General features: G+C 29.7%; 1 protein-coding gene across 1 annotated transcript; it reads right to left on the minus strand.

Moving 5' to 3' along the window:
- Nucleotides 1–1,670: 1,670 nt before the first annotated feature.
- LOC123298913 lies at nt 1,671–13,799 on the minus strand. The gene is made up of 6 exons (XM_044881013.1): nt 13,788–13,799; nt 4,985–5,269; nt 4,057–4,193; nt 3,032–3,319; nt 2,200–2,552; nt 1,671–1,923 (listed from the first exon to the last, which is right to left on the minus strand). The coding sequence occupies exons 1-6, from the start codon at nt 13,797–13,799 to the stop codon at nt 1,694–1,696; spliced, it is 1,305 nt and encodes a 434-aa protein (XP_044736948.1). The 3' UTR covers nt 1,671–1,693.
- Nucleotides 13,800–20,369: the final 6,570 nt, after the last annotated feature.

Below are 20,369 nucleotides of genomic sequence, written 5' to 3' on the forward strand. Positions count from 1 at the left end.
CAAAATTTCTGAAACTCAAGATTTAATAGTAAGCCCTGTTCTTAGCCTGTGAAAAAAAAATTCTGACGAAAAGTGTGTTTTACCATAGCTTTAGCATAGAACTGCAAATATCATGCTGGAAATATCTCAATAAAACATCAGATATATTGTTATAAAAAATTATTATATATAAAATCGAAATAATTTTTTTTTAAATACTGTTTATTTGTTTTTATAAACTTTATATTATATTTTAAAGTCGCAGAAACGATGAATTGAAGTTCGAAAATTTTGAACAGTAAGTCGGATTTGAATGCGGTTTTCGGCATTCAATTCGTTAGAGCGTCATGATATTTTGTGACCTAAACTGATTTATAAGAAATTAAAAGTATTTAATTTGCATAAATAATATGCATTTTATAATTACTGGACACGAACATTGCGTCAGAATTGGTCTCCGATATACCTGATGTCTAGGGTGAACGGTATTATCGTCGTCTCCTGGAGTTTTCGGCAAACTCGTTATATCATCGATTCAAACTCGTTACCCGCGGGTTTTTGAGATCGCTAAGCACGAATATCGTGACCGAATTGATCTCTGAGGTACTTGGTACCCAGGGTATCAGGTACTCGTACCCGTACCAATACCTTGGTGCCCGATTGTATAACGAAATACCCAAAACGACGGGGATGCCGTTTATCCTGGGCACCAGATACTTCGGAGACCAATCTGATGCGATATTGGTGTTCAGTAACTCCAAAAACCCCGAGTAACAAGTTTTAGATCATTTTCAATACTGGCACTCTAACGAATCAAAAACCGTATTCAAATCTGACTTAGTTTTCAAATTTTTCGAATTTTGATCGTTTTTAGTGTTTCGTTTATGCGACTATTACAATTATTATAATAAATAATTTAATTTTCTACAATAAATACTACAATTTGCGGTACATAAAGTTTGTTATCATTTAATAATATTCTAAATTGTTAAACATTTCAAACACCATAACCACACTCTTTGTTTGGAATCTTGTTGAGTTAATTAAAGAATATTTTTTGTTATCAGCGATTGCTTCATCCGATTTTTGGTTGAGTTGATTTATATTGAGTAATTTTAATTTATGAGGCAGAAATTCGGTTGCTTTACTAGCAACATTTTTAAGGCAACGCTCCCAAGTACTACACGTACTTCATTCCTACCGAAGATCAATAAGGAAAGAAATATCTTCGTCGATACATATTAGGGAGAACATGTGTTATTGAGATTTATTTAAAATTTGAATATTGCTCAGATTAGACAACATGGCCGTCATTTGGCTAGCGTGTCATTGGCTATTCAAGTAATGTTCGTATCGAACCACCTAAATCCTTGTTTTATTATAAAATAAAATTTACTGTTTTTCGGTGAAATATCAAAAAGATTTATCCATAAATAGCGTATCTTTTATTCTGCTGTAATATTTCTTCTTCTAACAAAAAAAAAAAAAAAAAATATTCCAGGAGTTACCCAAACACCCCTATATTAAATTACCCTTTTTACTTTGTCGAAAAACTTATTTCCCGCTTAAAAAAAAGACGCTTATTTAATGGACAAACATTTTGGTAAAAAAGAGTTTAAAATCGAAACTAAATCTTTGTTGAATTTTACTTGCAATTTTAAACACTTGATTCTTTTACGATTGACCTAAAATTATTCACTGTTTTTTTATTATGTCACTGAGTCATTGCTCGGCCCGTGTATCCAATACTATCGTGTCTCGTATGTTCTCGTACAAGTTGATCGATTGATTTTGTTGGTGTATTTGAAAGTAAGGCAACATGTAATCTCGATGCTAGCCAACACATAATAGCAGCTGATAAAAATAGTAAGCAACCTAAAACACCGGATATTGCTAGAAATGTACTACATGAGTTTTCTGTGACTGGTGTTCGATGATATAAATCTGAAAAAGAAAAAAAACTGTAGAATAGATCTATAACCAATCTTTCTTTGCCTACTCTTGTCACGGGTAAAGGAGTAGTATGATAGTCGAATAAAATAATAACCATGTCTGTTTGTCTGTCTGCGTGTTACGCAATCACGCCTAAACTACTGAACCGATTTAAATGAAATTTAGGAAAAATGATTCCTGCGACCAGGTCTGCATCCATCTCCTTCAATTGAAACTTTCATAACATAAATATTATTTTATGGGAAAGTTGTGAAAATGAAAACTTACCACCCGGCATAAGAACAGTATACTCTAAATTTTCTTTAATTTTTGTAAATTGAGTATCATTTATGTTATGCGAATCTTGCTGTAACAATGTTTTTACGGATTTATCTTGAACTTTTGGCAACTCTCTTCTTTTACGTCCATGACCAGACGGTTCAAATAAATCTAAACAAAAATCAGGTTGACAATCGGTAGCATCCATACATGCTTTAATTTGTGAATGAATCCAAAGTGTGGAACGTTCTTTCATTGTACTTAACAAGAATGCTTCAAAATCAAGAAATACTTCATTATGTCTGTCACGATAGCGAGCTGGTTGATGTGGGATTATCGATGCAAAATCTCGATTCCGACATCTGTAAAAGGGAAACAAAAATTTTTTTGTAAACATATTTTTCTATTACTCATGAAATTCAATGAAATTTCATGTGATTTACTGAAGTTTGGGATTCAGCAATCTATTAATGGAAGAGCCAGGCCAAATTAAACAGGGATCAGATTACTACTAAAATGAATTTACTAAAGCTGAACATTGTTATACAGATTGTATATTGCATATAAATAACAGTTATAATTTTCAGTCAGTTAGGTGTTAGAACAGGGCTGGTCAGTCAGCCCTTATTTATGAACAATAAATACATCAGATTCATTTATGATTTCCGTGATATTTAAATGAATTTATTAAAGCTGAAAATTGTTATACAGCTTGTTTTTGAATAAATTCTAAAAAACTGCGGAAAATTTTGTTTAAATATCATAGATGGCATGGCTACAAACAAAACTTTAATAAATGTCAATGAATTTGATGAAAGTATATGTTTGATTAAAATTTTACCCTTCTTTCACCAGGGCAACACTTCCTGGCATATGTGGATCGTCTGGATCAGGACTCACAGTAACTTCCATTAACTTCACATATTTCCAAGCTGATTCTGGATTTATACGAGCCCTTAATTGTAGTTTTGTACCAATTGGAACTGCTTGATCCACTGGTAGCTCGCCAGCCATTGCGTTCGTTGAATTTGAAAGTCTTGCGGCGGGTGCTTCTTTGTATAAGGCCACTTCATATTCTAATCGACCTGGTGTTTCTTCTACAACCCCCGATACTCTGGCACCATGTGGGCTAGGCATGTTTTACAAAAATTATTTGATAATTGAATTGTTATTTGCTCATTAAACCATAAAGAGGGTCTTGCCAAGATAAATTTGAGTGTGGAGGAATCACATTTACAATTGGGAAATAATGATAAGTGAAGATTCTTTAACGAGGAATGTAAAAAGCTCCAAAACAAATCCTTATTTATAAGAGAATTCAATTCTTAAGGGTAGTTTGGCCATTATAATCAAGTTCATAAAAACATGCTCTTACGTGTACTATTTATGACATGTTATGTACAAAATACTTGGACGTAGTGTGTATACATATACTCAATACAAATATACAACTGCATATTTAAGTTATATTTTTGTGTATCTCTTCAACAAATCGGTTTAAAAAAATGATTTTCATTTCAAATTTTCAAAATTCTTTGTTTTATTATAGTGGTTTGGCTGTCACGTGGCTAGTCAGCTAGTTAACTAGGCAATTTGTATGACGTAAATGTAAGAAAAAGCTCTAAAATATCGCAAACTAGGCAATTTATATGACGTAAATGTATTAAAATGATCTAAAAATATCATTAAAACGTCAAAAACCAAAATTTTGTTATGTTTTCCTTTTTCATGATAATTTCATCAAATTCTTAAGAAAAGTGAATTTACGGCTAAACTACCTTAAGAATTCAAAAAATTATATTAATTAAACCTAGATGTATTTGTATCTGAAAATTTAAAATCGAAATCTTTAAAAAAAATACATACAAACTACCAGCGAATCCTGCAGCTTTATTTTCAATTACCGTTGGTTCAGGCGGCTTACACATAATAATCAGTTCTTGATCAGATTGCATTACAACGCCAGGAAATTGTGGAAACCATACTCGAACATGAACGAAACCCTATTTAAAAGTTTGGGTTTAATTTATTTTGACCAAAAATTTTAGTAAAATTAAAAATCTTAAGAAAATTTAGTAAAATATTCATTTGTAAAATAGTCTTTTCATAGTACAAGCCGTAAATTAGAAAATTAGTGGGGTAATTATCAATTTTCCGACAATAAAAAGTGTATTTCACTTTCATTTAATAATTTTCACACTTTGTATTTACTTTAAAGCAAAACAAGTTGCCTATAAAATAAAAGTTTATCTGAGTAAAAATTTACATTAATGTTCCCATGTGTGACGATCCATTATTTTATACTAATAACTCAAAAAGTGTTGACTTTTTCGAAATATACTTAAATGACACTTTTTGCTTATATTTTATGACTGTATCGATTCCCGTTGACATTTTCAACATATTTTTCCACCTCCTAGAAGGGATGGTTACCACCCCTTAATCAAATTCACCACTCGGCACCACATAATTATTATTATTTGGAGTTTTATCTACTTACTGTCAAATTTTCAGATCAGTCGGAACTATAGGCAAGAATGACTGAAGTTTTAAGCATGTTTCGGGAATTGTTTTTGACGAACAATGTAAAGTCTCGGTCCCTAAACAAGTCGCCGCTCGGATCCCTAATTGCGGACGGTGATGTGTCCTCCCTAATATTACTAACGGATGTCTTCTCGCTCTTTTAAACAATTAAGCCATGCTTAAAAGGTCCCCACAGAAATCTTGATATGGGAACCCCTACGCCACTACTTACTAAAATTGTGTTTTTTATGAAAATAAAAATGTGTCTTACGTTTCGTTTTAAAACACCACATCGTGAAAAATCTGTTATCCGTAAGTTATACGTCAATCCAGTACTATCTTGTGGATCTGGTCGTATTTGACATTGTAAATCCGTTTCAGGATCAACACTTCGATCGTCTGCAAACAATGGATTACCACGAAATCCTTCAGGTTTCTTTAAACGTGCTATTATTGAATCTCGACCGGTTGGTGCTGTTATTGTATTTGTATTGATCGGATTTGTTGCGAATGTACACTGTATATCTGTAACATCGTAGTCTTGTCCATGTGTTACCTAGAAACAAAAAAAATTTAACAGAATATTAGCCTAATAATGAAAACGTTATTTAAACATAGCTAAAATAGAGACCCCGAAACAGGTCCGTTACTAGGGCGTGGCAAAGGAGGCATCCGCTACCGGCGCATAAGAAATAGAATCGCAAAACAAAATGTATGTTTTTTACGTAAAACAAAAACTTAGTAAAGAATCATGTCTAAGACGCTCATTAATTTACATAAAATCATAAAGTTTAAAAAAAATCCATTTTTTTTTAAAGAAGGCAAATTTGATCCGATCTTAGTGCAATTTTTTTTGAAACGCACTTATTTTGGATCTTTCTTTTCAGCTGTGATGTCAATTTTTCGCTAGCTATCACTTATGTATTTAATTCCGGGACCGGGACTCCACATTCTTGAAACATAATAGAGATATGTTAATTTTGAAAAGTATGACCCAAATTTAGTAGGATTACATACTTGATTGATCAAAATTGGATAAAATTTGGATGTGATAGAGGAAAATTAAATTTTTTGGATTCTGATGACGTCATTAAGTTAAAAATTCGATTTTTTTTATAACACAGGCAAATTTGATCCGATCTTATTGGAATATTTTTTGTAACCCACTTATTTTGGGACATTCTTTTCAGCTGTGATGTCAATTTTTCGCTAGCTGTCACTTATGTGCTTAATTCCGGGACCAGGATTCCACATTCTTGAAACATATTAGAGCTAAGTTAATTTTGATCACAAATTTGAAAAGTATGGCCCAAACTTAGTAGGATTACATACTTGGTTTATCAAAATTGCCAATATGGTACTTTTTGATACCTATTAATGAAAGGTGTACATATTAATTAAATTTTTAGAAAATTAATTACAATTTTTTTTAAATTTAATAAAATTATTAAATCTGTATGTTTATACTTCATCAATATTGTTAATTAAATAATTTTAAAAAATCAACCTCTTATATTGAATGGAATAATTTTCAATTATTTTTATTGTAGGGTAAAATGTAGTACCCAGAGTGCAATGTATAGTGTCGTTTTATGTGTTAAGATATAATAACGCTAACTTAATCAATTTTATTGTTGAACATAAATAAAAACCAGTGAAAATTAACAATTGACTGAGTTAATAGTAGAAATACCATGTATAGACATTACGCAAACGTTTGTTTTTTTATGTAAGTAAACAAAAACTAAAAACAGAGGCAGGCAATATATATTGTCATATTTTTTATTTAAAGAAACAGCGAGAGGTTCCGTGGGCCACCCAGTAGAAACTATGTTCCTTTCGTTATAACACAATGAAGGAATGGTAATAAAATTGTATTTAATAATTTTTTTCAAGTTTTCATTTATCAAATAATGAAAATAGACATATTCTTTTATTATAAACATAAAAAGAAATTAATTTAGTTTTATTTATATAAAACGCCATCTATGAATAATAATCGGAAGTTACCAAAGATCAGAATCAATTCATTGTAAATTGATTCTTTAATTATTATTACATAGGTCTCGTTTTTTTTGTTACACAATATTTTGATTTTATTTTTAGTCTAGACTCTCAGGCCCGTAAACAAATCAGAAACGTACGAAAAGAAACATAGTTCCAAAAATGATTAAAAAAATACATTTTAATTCCAGGTACTACACCTTCTCCTATTATTATTTGATGTTTTACTAAAAACATATTGCAATTCGTTTATGATAAATATTATTATTATTTTATAAATATATATATAAATATAAATACAATAAATAAAAGATTAAAATCGGTTAATGCATACCCTCAAGATTTTAATTTGTTTTAAACTCGGTCAATATAATAGCAATTTATTTCTTTTTAATACGTTTTTACAATAAAAATTCCTAAAGTTTTTATGTTTCATAAATGTGATAAGTTTTTTGTGCTAAAAAAGCCTAATAAAATATCTGATGATTAATGAAAGTGGAACATGACCACATTCAGGGGCGGAGGAGTATAGCCTGACTCTGAAATGAGCTTTTTTTTATACGCTTCAATGAAATTTGAATTGAGAATTCAATATTTGTACTTAAACAAGTAAAAACAAACAATTGACTGAATTAATTGTTGAAATACCATGCATAGACAGTGTTGATTACTCTATCACATTACACATACATACATACATGTCACACATACATAACTGATATTCCCATATTATAAATACTATAAAATTTACGCAAAATTTGCGTTCTCACGGGTAAACAGTGATGTTAAGGAAAAATGTTAAAACAAAAGTTGTTTATTTTTTGATAAGGAACATTTTTTATATTTAAACTTTTGTTCTATCTCTAACGGTTTACAATACCCAATTGACCTATGTTGCTCATTTACGAATTCGACCTCACTTTTTACGTCCTGAGTACGCTGTGAAAATTTCAGCTTGATATCTTTTTTCGTTTTTGAGTTTGATAAGTGCCCAGATAGTTTTCGTTGATAAGTGCCCACAGACGGACGGACAGACAACCGACGAAAATGGACTAATTAGGTGATTTTATGAACACATATACCAAAATTTTGTTCGTAGCATATTTTTTTAAATTTGTTTCCTCACTACCATGCTCATACATCCTTAATTAATCGGGAACAACGGATTTTTTTTCCAATAATTTATTAAGGTTTTAACTTTAATTTAAATAGTTTTTTTATGGTCCCCACTACCATGCTCATACATCTTTAATTAGTCGGGCACATTTTTTTTGTTTCCAATAATTTATTAAGGTTTTAACTTTAATTTAAATAGTTTTTTTTTTTATGGAAAAATGTATGAAAACATATCATCCATCTACCGGTTTTCCGATAAGACCAATGTTAAATATGCCTAAAATTTTGAACTTTTTTCGATTTTGCCGTGGGTGAAAAAGTATTTGCGGCCTTGATAATTGTCTACTCCAACAATCTTCACGTACTCCTAGTCTATAACACTAACTAATCACCGCTTAATATACAAAAGTGGTAATGATAGGCTAACCTACATGTTAAATTGTTGTATTAAACTAACTGTTTATTTTAATTTACAAAAATAATGTTTTTGTATAAATAAAACAATTGTAATAATAATAAGTTTTTATTAACAAAAATAAAAAAGAAATGTATAAATACCACACCAAAATATATAATATAACTTTTTATTTGCGTTTAAATGATTAAAAAAAAAGTGTGAACGGTTATCCATTAATATTTTTATTACTTTATTCATAAATGATTGCCGCTGCCAAACACTGTGTTATATAAACAAGAGTTTCAATTATCTTCTTCAAATAATTATAGTTTATGCCTTTTAGATAGTTAAACTTTTTTTATTAAAATATGGTTTGTTTTAATGAGAAAATTTAATTTTTATTTTATGGTTTTATATTTTGCTAGGGAGTTTTATGCAAATTATAATACTTATATGTCATGTACATTGCCTATCTAAACAAAGCATGAAAAAGGTCGCTTCATGTAAAATCGAATTTTTGTCATTCTAAAACGATTGAATTTAACTAATATTCAACGACAATTGTCCAAATTGGCGCTATCAATTGTCAATCTACTGGATTCGATCCCACCACACATTTCATTTACGATTCGTGTTAGTCCTCGAACTAGAACATTAGTGATAAGGTAAGATAGCTCGTTTTGTAGTTAACCAATGAAAAAATTACTTGATTGGTTAATAAAAGTTGCACATCATGTTCTGACATGAAATTGGACCTAGTTCTTCGGGTTGCTTTAATAGTCAATTTAAATTTTAAAAGGAAGAGATAGCATAACACTTTAAATTAGAAAGCTGATTCTCATAAAAGAAGTAATATTTTTTATTTAAAACAATACTTCGAAAATCGTTAGCTTTCGGAGAAAATGCGACTTACAAATATGCATTTAAAGGGAAGAACGAATGCTAGCTTCAGACAAAAGTTATCAAATGACAATAAAAATTCATTCACTTGTGTTAATAACTAAGACCAGGTAAGTTCTCAATTGACCTTGGAACTAGAATATAAGGCCAAAGTCATGGATACAATCGACATGTCCGCTATTGCCCTTTACAACTTTTGGCTAAAGCATTTTTCTGTAGCTACAATATGTTTTCTTTCGACTTCAAAACGAGCTATTTGCCATAATAAATTAAAATAGTCCAACCTGAATTTTCTAAAAAATATTTTTATAATTTTTTTGGTTAAAATTCAAAATCAAATCATTGAGGATCCGATTTTTCCAATTAAATTTTCTCTCTATGAAATATATTCAATTTCTTTTGGGCGTATGTAGGTCCCTAAGACAATGAGGGGCAATAAATGGTTAATCCGACATTTGTATAGCCAATCGTTTATTTATTAATTATTATTTAAATAAACAGATACACAGCGTGAGATTAATAAAATTGAAATTTAAAAAAAAAGTTCTTTTTGAAAAATCCGTAAAAAATTTACAATAATTATTTTATTTTTTTATTGTTTTAACAGTAATAAAAACCTTTTTTGAATTTTTTTTTATAATTAACAAACTAATAATTAAAAATGACAATGAACTTGCACGGAAATGACATACATTTTTTGTATTTTTTGTTATTTTTCTATTATTTAAAAATAAAATAAAAAATTATGTAATTTGTAATAATAAGATTGTAATTTGTAATTTATTTTTTCGTACATAATCTTATGAGTAATTAATTCTTAAAATGTTAATGACTTTTAATGTAGAAAATTGATTTAAAAAAATTTAACAGTATATTATGCATATTTTTAGATAGGCAAGTTCATCACTTGCAAGTTATATATTTTGCCTATAAGTTTTTAACACAGTATTTTCATTGTTAATAAATTTGACAATTTTTCTAAAAATACGTACATGCTACGCCTTAGGTTCTACGGATATAAATAAGGCACATAAGATAAAAACTGTTGGTCGCAGGTATAAGATTACCCATTTCAGATTATACAATCTTTCATTGAGAGTCTACGATACTCTCAAACATTGGCAAAAATATTACTTTAAGAGAACTACTATATCGAACAATATCTACTTTATGGGTTAAATTCGATTTCCGCGATTTCCGCGTCGCAACAAAATTAATTTAATTAATAGTTGTGATGGTCTGGTGTAGTGCATGGTATATGCATGAAGGAAGTGCACTCAGCCTCTGAAATTGAAGAGCTGAAAGATGAAATTATTAGCGGAAAGGTGGTAAAACACATATATGGTATCACAATGGGCTCTATAGGCTAAGTGTGTCCTTCGTGGACAGCCAATATAACCTAACCTAACCTAACCATGCTCTAAAGCTATGTCTATCAGGTCATGGGACACTCTGTATTTTATTCTTTAAAATAATTTCTAAAACGTAATAGCTACTTTAGTGACAACCTATTTAACATAAAATAAATTTTGATTACCTCAATTATGGTGACTAACAGCATCCAACTAATAATTATATAAATTTTTTGCATTTTAAAAACTTTTAAAAAAAAATTAATAAATAGTTCACTGTCAGTCTTTTAAACAAAAAGATTTTATTTAATATGCACTAATTCCACATACACTATTTATTAGTTTACAAAAAACAAATTCACACTTTCATTAACAGATAAATAATAACTTGAAAATTCTCAAATTGACACTCATTTATAAAACGTTTTAGTGATTTCTTTTTAAAAAATTTATCGCTTTTTAATTTCACTGTCAATTAGAATTTATAATTCCACTGAGTGTTACAATCTAATGAAATTAAAAATAATTTTACACTTTTAAACTATATAATCAATCTTTTAAAACTATTTTGTTCTGGATTGTAAAAAGTTAATATACAATTATTACTACGAAAGAAAACTTGTCTTATTAAATCAGATGAAATTTCATATGATTTACTGAAGTTTTGGGTGCAGTAATGCCCACTTTCAGCTTTTTGCCTGCAGAATAATAAATAATATCAATTTTTTCGAATATTGGGAACAATGAAAATATATCGATCCTTTGGAAATTTAATGCTTAACAACTTTTATTGAAAGTATTTATTCCCTAAAATAGTTAAACTTTTATTCAAAGTATTTTTTCCCTAAAACAGTTTTTAAAAAACCACGCAAAACACGAAAAATTGATTAGATTTTTCAGAAAATATGAAAAAAGAAAACAAAGTTGATATGTATATACAAATCGATCGGAAATTTTACGCTCGATAACTTTTGAATGAAAACTGCGGAAAAACGTTGCTTTTTCAGAAATCACCTTTTTTTTCGGTGCATATAAATATTTTTATTCTACAAGAAATAAGCTAAAATTGACAGAGCATTACTGCATCGAACTTCCGCAACTTTCATCTAATTTGACGGAACTAAACAATCAATATTGTTTTAACAGATTTTTTAATCAAATTATTGTGTATTTGCAGATCAAATTAAGTTTGCTACCTATCCAAATTTAATCGGGAGACCCGAAAATCGTGCAGTTTCCCCCGACTTCCGATACCGAAGTAAATTCTCCAGGGTTTAGCAAATAAAGAGATCTTTTATTTGTTTCATATTAGGTAAATTCTACAGTTCTGAACAGGTTTTATTTTAAAATTCGAAGGATATTAACAAAAATTTTTTAATTGATATCTCGACTTGACTTTGATCTTGACTTTCTAGTTTATCTTCCAGAGATAATGATGCATTTCGTAACCAATATAAAAAAAAAAATTGGAGATAGTTGCAGGAAACAGAATAGCCTGGTCTTCAGGAACACCGAGAAATATTTTATACGTATTCGTGATCAGCGATCTCGAAAACATGCATTTTATAACAATTTATTTAATATCTTGGAGATGATATGCATAACCAGGTTGTTCTGGATACCAGGTTCTTAATCAGTGATTCCAAAACCCCCGAATAACAAAAGTTGGCCGATTTCGTTATAATTATTTACTAAGTAATAAATGTTTGCATTTAAGAAAATGCATTCTGGCGATGCCAACAAAATTTTCATAGATTGTATAGAATCAAAATAGGTCACAAATTTTATAAATGACTTCCTGAATCGAATGCAAGAAATCTTAATCTGTCTTGCTCGAAAAAAATCGATCTCAAAGCGTTTATAGTGTTCATCCCGCCTAGACAGAAAAACCGAGATTCATTAGTTTAAAGCCGGTGACGTTATTAAAAATTGATCGATCTCTTACTTCTAAGTAAAACTTTTTCAATAGTGCCGTTGTTCAATGTTGGGTTACGCTAAGGACTACATTTACGAAAATTTGTAAATAATTCGCAAAAGTAAAAGATTATATCTAATCCAATGTCTTAAATTTGGAAGTCTTGGAGTTTGAAAAATACATACTTCCAAAAGAAATCACAATAAAACAAAATCTACAAACTTTTTTCTTTAAATTCAAAAATACACCCACAAACTTTTGATAAACAAAAAAAAACGTATGCAAATTTATTTAGCAACAATTTAACCTTGATCTTGCTGCAAATTTACAAAATAAAAACTACCGGTATTTTGAATAATAATAACTGAAGTAGTAATTTTACGATAAACTTTGTTGATAGCAGCAGCACACACTGGTTTGTTTATTAAAACTTGATGGTAGGGTTTTGAATGAACCCAACTCCCAACAATATATATTTACGATGGCTAAGTATATGATGAGAGGAGAAATGGTGTTTTTGTTGATACCATGCGATGAATGCATCCAAACATAAGTTTGATATGCACCGTCGCACTAGAATACTTCGCTTGTTACACAAAAAAAAAGTACCATTAATTTTCTAAAAATTCTAGAAAATTTACTGTTACTTATTATAACTATAAAGAAATGTTATAGACTGGTATAATACCGGTTTGATCTGTTGGAAAAATATTTGCATTTGCGAAAACTAATTAGAAGGGGGGTTTGAATTTACGAGGTGATATATAAAGATGGCACACGACAGATGAATAAAACTTCTATTTTTTAAAAAAGGTGTATTTTCATGACGCTGAGTTTGTCAGTTTAGAATATGTTGTCATCTGGATTAAGCCCCGAAAAACCGCTCTATCATAATCCCTCGACCAAGAGAAAAGTTTTTACGAAAGGTGTCTTTTTTCGAAAAAATGCGATATTTCGTACAATTTTCAAAATTTTTTTCTAAAAAAAACTGAAGATTTGTGAACCGCTTACTCATAACTTCATTAAATATCAAATTTAAAATCGAAAAAGAAAAAAATTTATAAGCAAATGTAAAAAACGACTATTTTCGCTCAATTTATCAAGTTTTCTCGGCACCTACGCATCCAATTCGGACTTACCAGACGTCAATCGATAGATTTTTTTTCAGATCTAGAATTTTCCATTTAATTTGTTTTGCTTTTTACGATGTGGCGCTGCTAAGTTTTTTTCCAGATAGCAGCACAGCCTAAATTGACCACATGACCTAATTTGACGCTCAAACTCAGCGTCAATAATTAGCAAGAAAAATGCACCATTACGATTCGAATGTAAAGTAACACTGTTTCATACTCAACTATAAATATTTATCGATGTAGTTTTCAATAATTACCATTAATGCCATATGTGGTTTTTGCAGATTTATTGAACATAATAAGTAATAATTCTTTAACGATTGTTATTGAACGTATATATTGATTATCTATAATGTGTTTTCAATTATATTGGTATAAAATCGTTTATCAATCAAAAGTGAAGAGGAAATATTTACTTCTTAAATTATCTGCACATATGGTTTCTCTTTGCTTCCGTAAATCAGGCAAAGTTTTTGTCGAAGTTTCATGAAACGAATCAAGCTATCTCAATCAGTGGCGGATTTACCAGCAGGCTGAGTAGGCTGGAGCCTAGGGCGGCAAATTTTAAGGGGCGGCAAATTTAGTTCATAAAATTTTTATTTCGATTGACAAAATTTAGAAAAAATTATAATACACACACAAAATACGAATTTCAAAAATTATAGAGGAATTAAAATATTCAACAAAAACCGAAATATAGTCCTATATACAGTGCTAAATAATAAATATCTCAAAATCTCTGCATAAACAATTGCTAAACGCTTTTGATTATAATGTAATGATCATGAATTTTTAGAATATCGCAATAGCGATTCCATATTATAGTCGAAATTTAGTTATTTTTACATATTTTCTTCACTGATAATTACTATAATTTTTTCTCCGTGTACCTAATAATTATGAGATCTCCTTACACAATTCAATCTTGATACAATATCGATGGTCTAATCATGATTGCTGCAGCAAGTTTGCAAATTGTCAAATTCTATTCCAGAAAGTTATTTCTTTATGCGTAAAAAATATACTGACTAATTTTTATTAAATAAAAAACTAGTTCGATATCTTATAGAGATTCAGAATAAGTATAGTCTTTTTGTTTAAATCAATCGAATAACTGATATTTGAACGATTGCAACATGACAATAAAAAAATTCCCTCTACTAAATATGAAGTTAGACAATTTGCGGATTAGAAAAGATTTGTGTAAGCTTTATTCCTATTACATGAGTATTGTATAGTTTTAACACATACCTTAACTTACTTTAAAATTGGTACATGTTTGAGATATTTTTTGCATAAAATATTGTTTTTTGATAATGGAGCACAAATCATAAAGTTGCAATTTTATTGATAGATAATTGATATGATTGTGAACTAAGATATCAAAATTTAGAGGCGGCAAAAATTGAATAGCCTACGGGCGGCAAATCTCTAAATCCGCCACTGATCTCAATCAACATAGTATCTCACGTTAGTTCATTTTTAGCTAACAGGTTGTTTAAATTTTAGAAAAATTGGAAATTTGTCAGTACATGCCTCAAGCAAGTAACATTACGTAACATTATTTTATTTACAAGTCAGTGAAGTCGGCCTGTTTTTCGCAGTTTACCACAACAGCTTATTCTGCTATTATAACTTGCTCCACTCTATATATCGAATACAAACGAATATCTTGGTCCAAAAAGCTCCTACAGGAATTTTTTATAGCTCATTTTCAAGAAAAATAAACAAGCTTTTGAGTGGGCTCAACAAATTTGACATAAAATAATTTTTAAAATTTTGGCATGCTTCTAAACTCTATATAAAATTTAGAGATAACATTTCTCACCATTTCAACCCTCCATGCAAAGCGGAAAAGGATGATACAAATTTTTGATAAATTCCAAAACTAGAAAATACAAGTTTTCAAACGAGCTATTGCGGTATCAAATTCGATGATTTTTTGCAGACATACAGCTGTTTGAAATTTTGGTAAAATTTCGGATGAGGCATTGATGTCGTGTCTCCGTTAAGGATGTATGAGCATGACAACAATGTTTGATTTAAAGGCTCAAAATTTGTTTGTAGGTAGTCTTTTACTCAAAGAATATGTGGTTAAAATTTCAGCTTAGGTATCCGTGCAAATTTTTAAGAAAAAAGTCATTAAAAATCGATATAAAATACATTGGCTCTTATGGAGGAATCTCAAAAAACGACATATTTTGAAAGTTTTTGATAATTTTCATTTGGAATGAATGAAAACAAATTTAAAAAAAAACTTTTTAATAGAAAGTAAACATATTAGTAATGACATAGAAAAGAAAAAAACTAAGTGTCACCGTCCATATAAGGGATGTAAGAGCAGGGTAGATTGAGGGTTGAAATTATTTTTATCTTATTTTCAACTTTGATGATGAATTTTGTTATAACTTCATGAATGTAGACGAAAAATAAGAATAAAATTTTTCGATATGTGTCTTGGTTTTCGAAATATCGAAAGCTAAATAATTATACAAAATTTTCAATTTTCAATATTTTGAAAATTAAGCCAGATATCGAAAAATTTTATTCTTACTTTTCGTCTTATATCGTCAAGTAATAATATAAATTTATCATCAAAATTGAAAATATCTATTTTTAAATTTGTGCCCCCACTACCATGCTTATACATCCTTAATTATACAACTTTAGGATCCATGGATTAGTTGGGAGATTAGTTTTACAAAACTATACATAATAAAATATAATACTAGTTTTTATCACTTTTTGCACTATTGACCCAAAATCATGTGATTAACCCATAAATGTACATGCATTACATTTTAAAAATATAAAACCATCAATTAAATTTTTTTTATTATGATTACACGAAATTATTTTTATTTTTTCTTTATTATTTAATATTTATTATTAATATTATTATTTATTTATACATATATGAAAAATATATATAAATTATTTTTAGTTAGTGAAACGTATCAGTTATTTAATTTCTGCGTAACATTTTGTTCAGTTAACTTTATTAATTTAATTTAGCCAGAGAGTCATTCAAATTTTATACGATAATTATAATAATTTGAGTACAATATCCAAAAATATTTAATAACAATTATTACACTTCCTGGGTGGTCTTTGAATAATATAATAGACCAAATAGGTCATTTTATTCCGATTAAAAGACCTTTTTATTTCTTCAAATAAAAAATTGAATTTAAGTTACTTTTTTTTTGAAACTGACTTAAAAATAAAGTGAAAAAACCCCTGACAAATTTTGCGGGTTCGGAACCCTAAGAACTCTCTCCATTAAATATCTTATTTCCTTAAAACCTTTTCCAAAATGAACCGATTTTGAAAATGATCGTCTATTTTTTAGTTTTTTCGGGTAGGGAACCCTAATTTTGCCCTTGAAACCTAGCTAAGAACACTCTTCATTAAATTACCTAAATGGATTCATCTGTTTAGGCGCTACGATGCCATAGACAGACAGACACACACACGCACATATTGGTCAAGCTTATTAACACCTCTTTTTTAGTTCGGGGGTTAAAAAATAGAAACGTTCGATGGTTTTTGTATTGGCAGGGAGCATATTTTGGTGAACCAATTTTTATTTTTGAAGCAAGTTTATTTTTTGTTAAAAAGTTCTAAATAAATAAATAATTATAATTATTTTATTTTTAATGTATAATTCATATTGTTTATTTTTTTTTATAAATAATAGGCCGTTATTTTTATTTGTTATTAAAAAAAAAAATTAATAATTTTAATAATACGTGTTTAATTTTTAATAATATTATTAATAAATAATCTTTAATTATTGTAAAAAATTGGTTTAAAAAATCTATGTCAAATTTTTAATAATTTTATTAAAAAACTGACCAAAAATTTATTTTTATTTTACATTTACATTTAATGTAGCGGACGTGATTTTAGAAGTTTTTATTTTACATGTTGCAAAGGAATGTATACTTAAAGACAAAATAAACCCAAAACTGAAAAAAACGCAAAGCTAAAAACTTGGATTTAATATTGCAAACAACATATTAAAAAAACAAAAAATACCCAACTTGATGCAAGGCTCACCCCATTTTCATGTATAATTTGAACGAATCATAAACCATTCTAAGTGTTACTACTATAACATTACATGTGATTCACATATAAGGTTATAATATTATTAATAAATAATAATAATGTGGGTGGGATTCGGCTTCACCTGGATTTAAAATTTGTTTTAAAGTCATGTGTATGCCTGGCCGGCATTTGTAAGAGCGCCGACCTGGCCTGAATATGCCGAGTAGCTAGTGATGGCATAACAAGGCATCTTCCAAGGACAACGCCGAACCCAGGCGGTTAATTGGGTACCAGGGGTCACTTGCGTCCAAGCCCCGTACACAGGGCGTTTCCCTTGCCTGTGTATGTGCACGTGAATTGAGGACGGACTCGTGGGGGCAAAGTGTTAGAGCTTCAAGTAAATCGCAAGCAAGAGAGGGTAGCGCAGGCCTGCTGAGACCTTCAGTTGAGAAAGCACTCCTGTCTACCTTGTATCGGCAGGTGAGCAGCGTCTGGCTTCGGTCTCTGCTCGGACGAGGACCTGCAGAGTCTCAAGTGTCTTTAGGTAGGATACGCCCCTCACCAAGAGGTTCCTGAGGCTTACACAGAAAGGAAAAACTGGTAGTCTTGGGCAAGTAATGTCCTCGGTGCGCTGATTGAACGTATCTCAATCCCGTCCCCATGGGAGGGTTGAGTCCAACGGCAGGTACCTAACGTAAAGAATCTCCTCTTCAGACATATAAGGTTATAGTTATAGCACTCAGAATGGTATAACACGTACATTTTTTGTGAGATAAAGTGTAGGTATTAAGCTGCCACTCACATTATTCTTAGTCAAAATTTAAAAGATTCAATACTTACACTCTTGGCTTACTTTCGATCAGTTTTCATATTATGGTCATTGAACATTTAAAAATTCTTATTATGCAATATGAAATCAAATGATTCAAGTGTAAGCGATCACGATATCCATATTCATTGAAATGGCAAAATGTTTAGCATTTTTTAAAAATAAATTACCAAAGCATTTTTATATTTTAAATGAAATTTTAAAAAAATAAAAGTCTTTTTATATTTTCATTTCAGTAGAAAAAGACACAATACTTAGAGTTTAAAAAAAACTTTAAAAAACATGTTTTTCAATTACTCTACATTTAAAAGCAACGGACACCAAACACCCACGGTTTTTTTATATTTTACATAACATTATTTTTCACTGTTATATATTGCAAGAGTTTATTTTTTTAATTTAAGAGTATAATTTGAAATTAATTTTATTTTCCAGTACTTCCACCGCGTCTCTTAAACAATAAACCATTCTAGTCATAAGTTTGAAATGTCATTTAGCGGTATTAATTAATCAAAAAATTAATTAATACAGTTCAAACAATTCACATGATGAATAGAAATATATTTAATAATTAAATTGATAAAAAAAGAATCTGAATTATTGTTTTATTGTTATTCTTTATTTATTAATAAATAATTAATTAAATGAACTATTTTATTAATATTAATAATTTCAAAATAATATAAATCAATTATTATTGTTGTATTCTTCAGTTGTTAAAAGAATGCAGACGTTGATCCGCATAACACACAACAGAAAACCGTAAGGTATAAATATCTTAAAATTTCGGAATCCAGAGAAATGAATCTTTATAAAAACTGCACGACTGCATTGTTTAAAGCTTACTTAAAGAAGTTAAAAACAAAAATTTATGGGATCTGGTCCAGCGGGTGGGAGACACCATTTCTCGAGGGTGGAAAAATTTATGCTGAAAAAGACAATGGGGAGCGATATAAGAATGAATTTTAAGCAAAAAGTGTCATAAAAACATCGAAAAGTCAGTACTTTCCGAGTTATTGGCAGATGAAATTCGGACTATTTAACGTCAAATTATAGATAAATTTGACGTTTTTTGAAAAAAGTATATCGAACACTTTTTAAAGTACTATTAGTTAGAGAGATGTACATATGATTTACTGATGGTCATGGTAACCGTCTGCTGAGCCTTAAAAATGATAGTAGGTAATGTTCCAAGTCGCCCTGTAAGGTTTCTCGAATTTCTATGTGTCATATTCCCCCCCCATCGAATAATTCGTGTTTTTCAAAGTGCTACCAAAAAAATCCCTGACCACTTGCTTTTCTGCCAGACATATTTTCCTGATCCTTTTGACATCCTCAACATAACCAAACAAGTTTTACACCATCAGAACCATCAGTTCAAATTTTTTTACCGTGTAACGACATTTTCGGTTTTTTAGGCATAATTCGGGAATGGGACGATTTGTTGAGCTCAAACTTTGCAGGATGACTGTTCAGAATCACATCTAATGAATTATCAAACAAGCAGACAGCTTCCAGAACCATCGCTTAGTGACAGTTTTTCAAATCTTTCCCTGGGGGGAATATGACACATAGAAATTCGAGGAACCTTACAGGACGACTTGGAACATTACCTACTATCATATTTAAGGCTCAGCAGACGGTTACCATGACCATCAGTAAATCATATGTACATCTCTCTAACTATATAAAAAACCATGAAAATGAAAAAAAATTCAAGTCATTTGCATAAAAATTGACGGAGTTAAGATGAAAACAAAGTTTATCGAAAGTTTCTTTTTATGTTTTATTCAGCGCAAAAACTGATGAATTTACAACACGATCTAAAATTCATGCTTGCCGCTATCCAATTAACTTTATTTAGGTACTGGCAACAGGCTCAAGAAGTCCTAGCAGTTTTGGATAAATATTTTTTTAAATATTGTAATTTAAAAGGTCCGATAAACGTTATTTTCAT

Source organism: Chrysoperla carnea, chromosome 4 (genome assembly GCF_905475395.1).
Source record: "Chrysoperla carnea chromosome 4, inChrCarn1.1, whole genome shotgun sequence".
Taxonomy (NCBI): Eukaryota; Metazoa; Arthropoda; class Insecta; order Neuroptera; family Chrysopidae; genus Chrysoperla; species Chrysoperla carnea.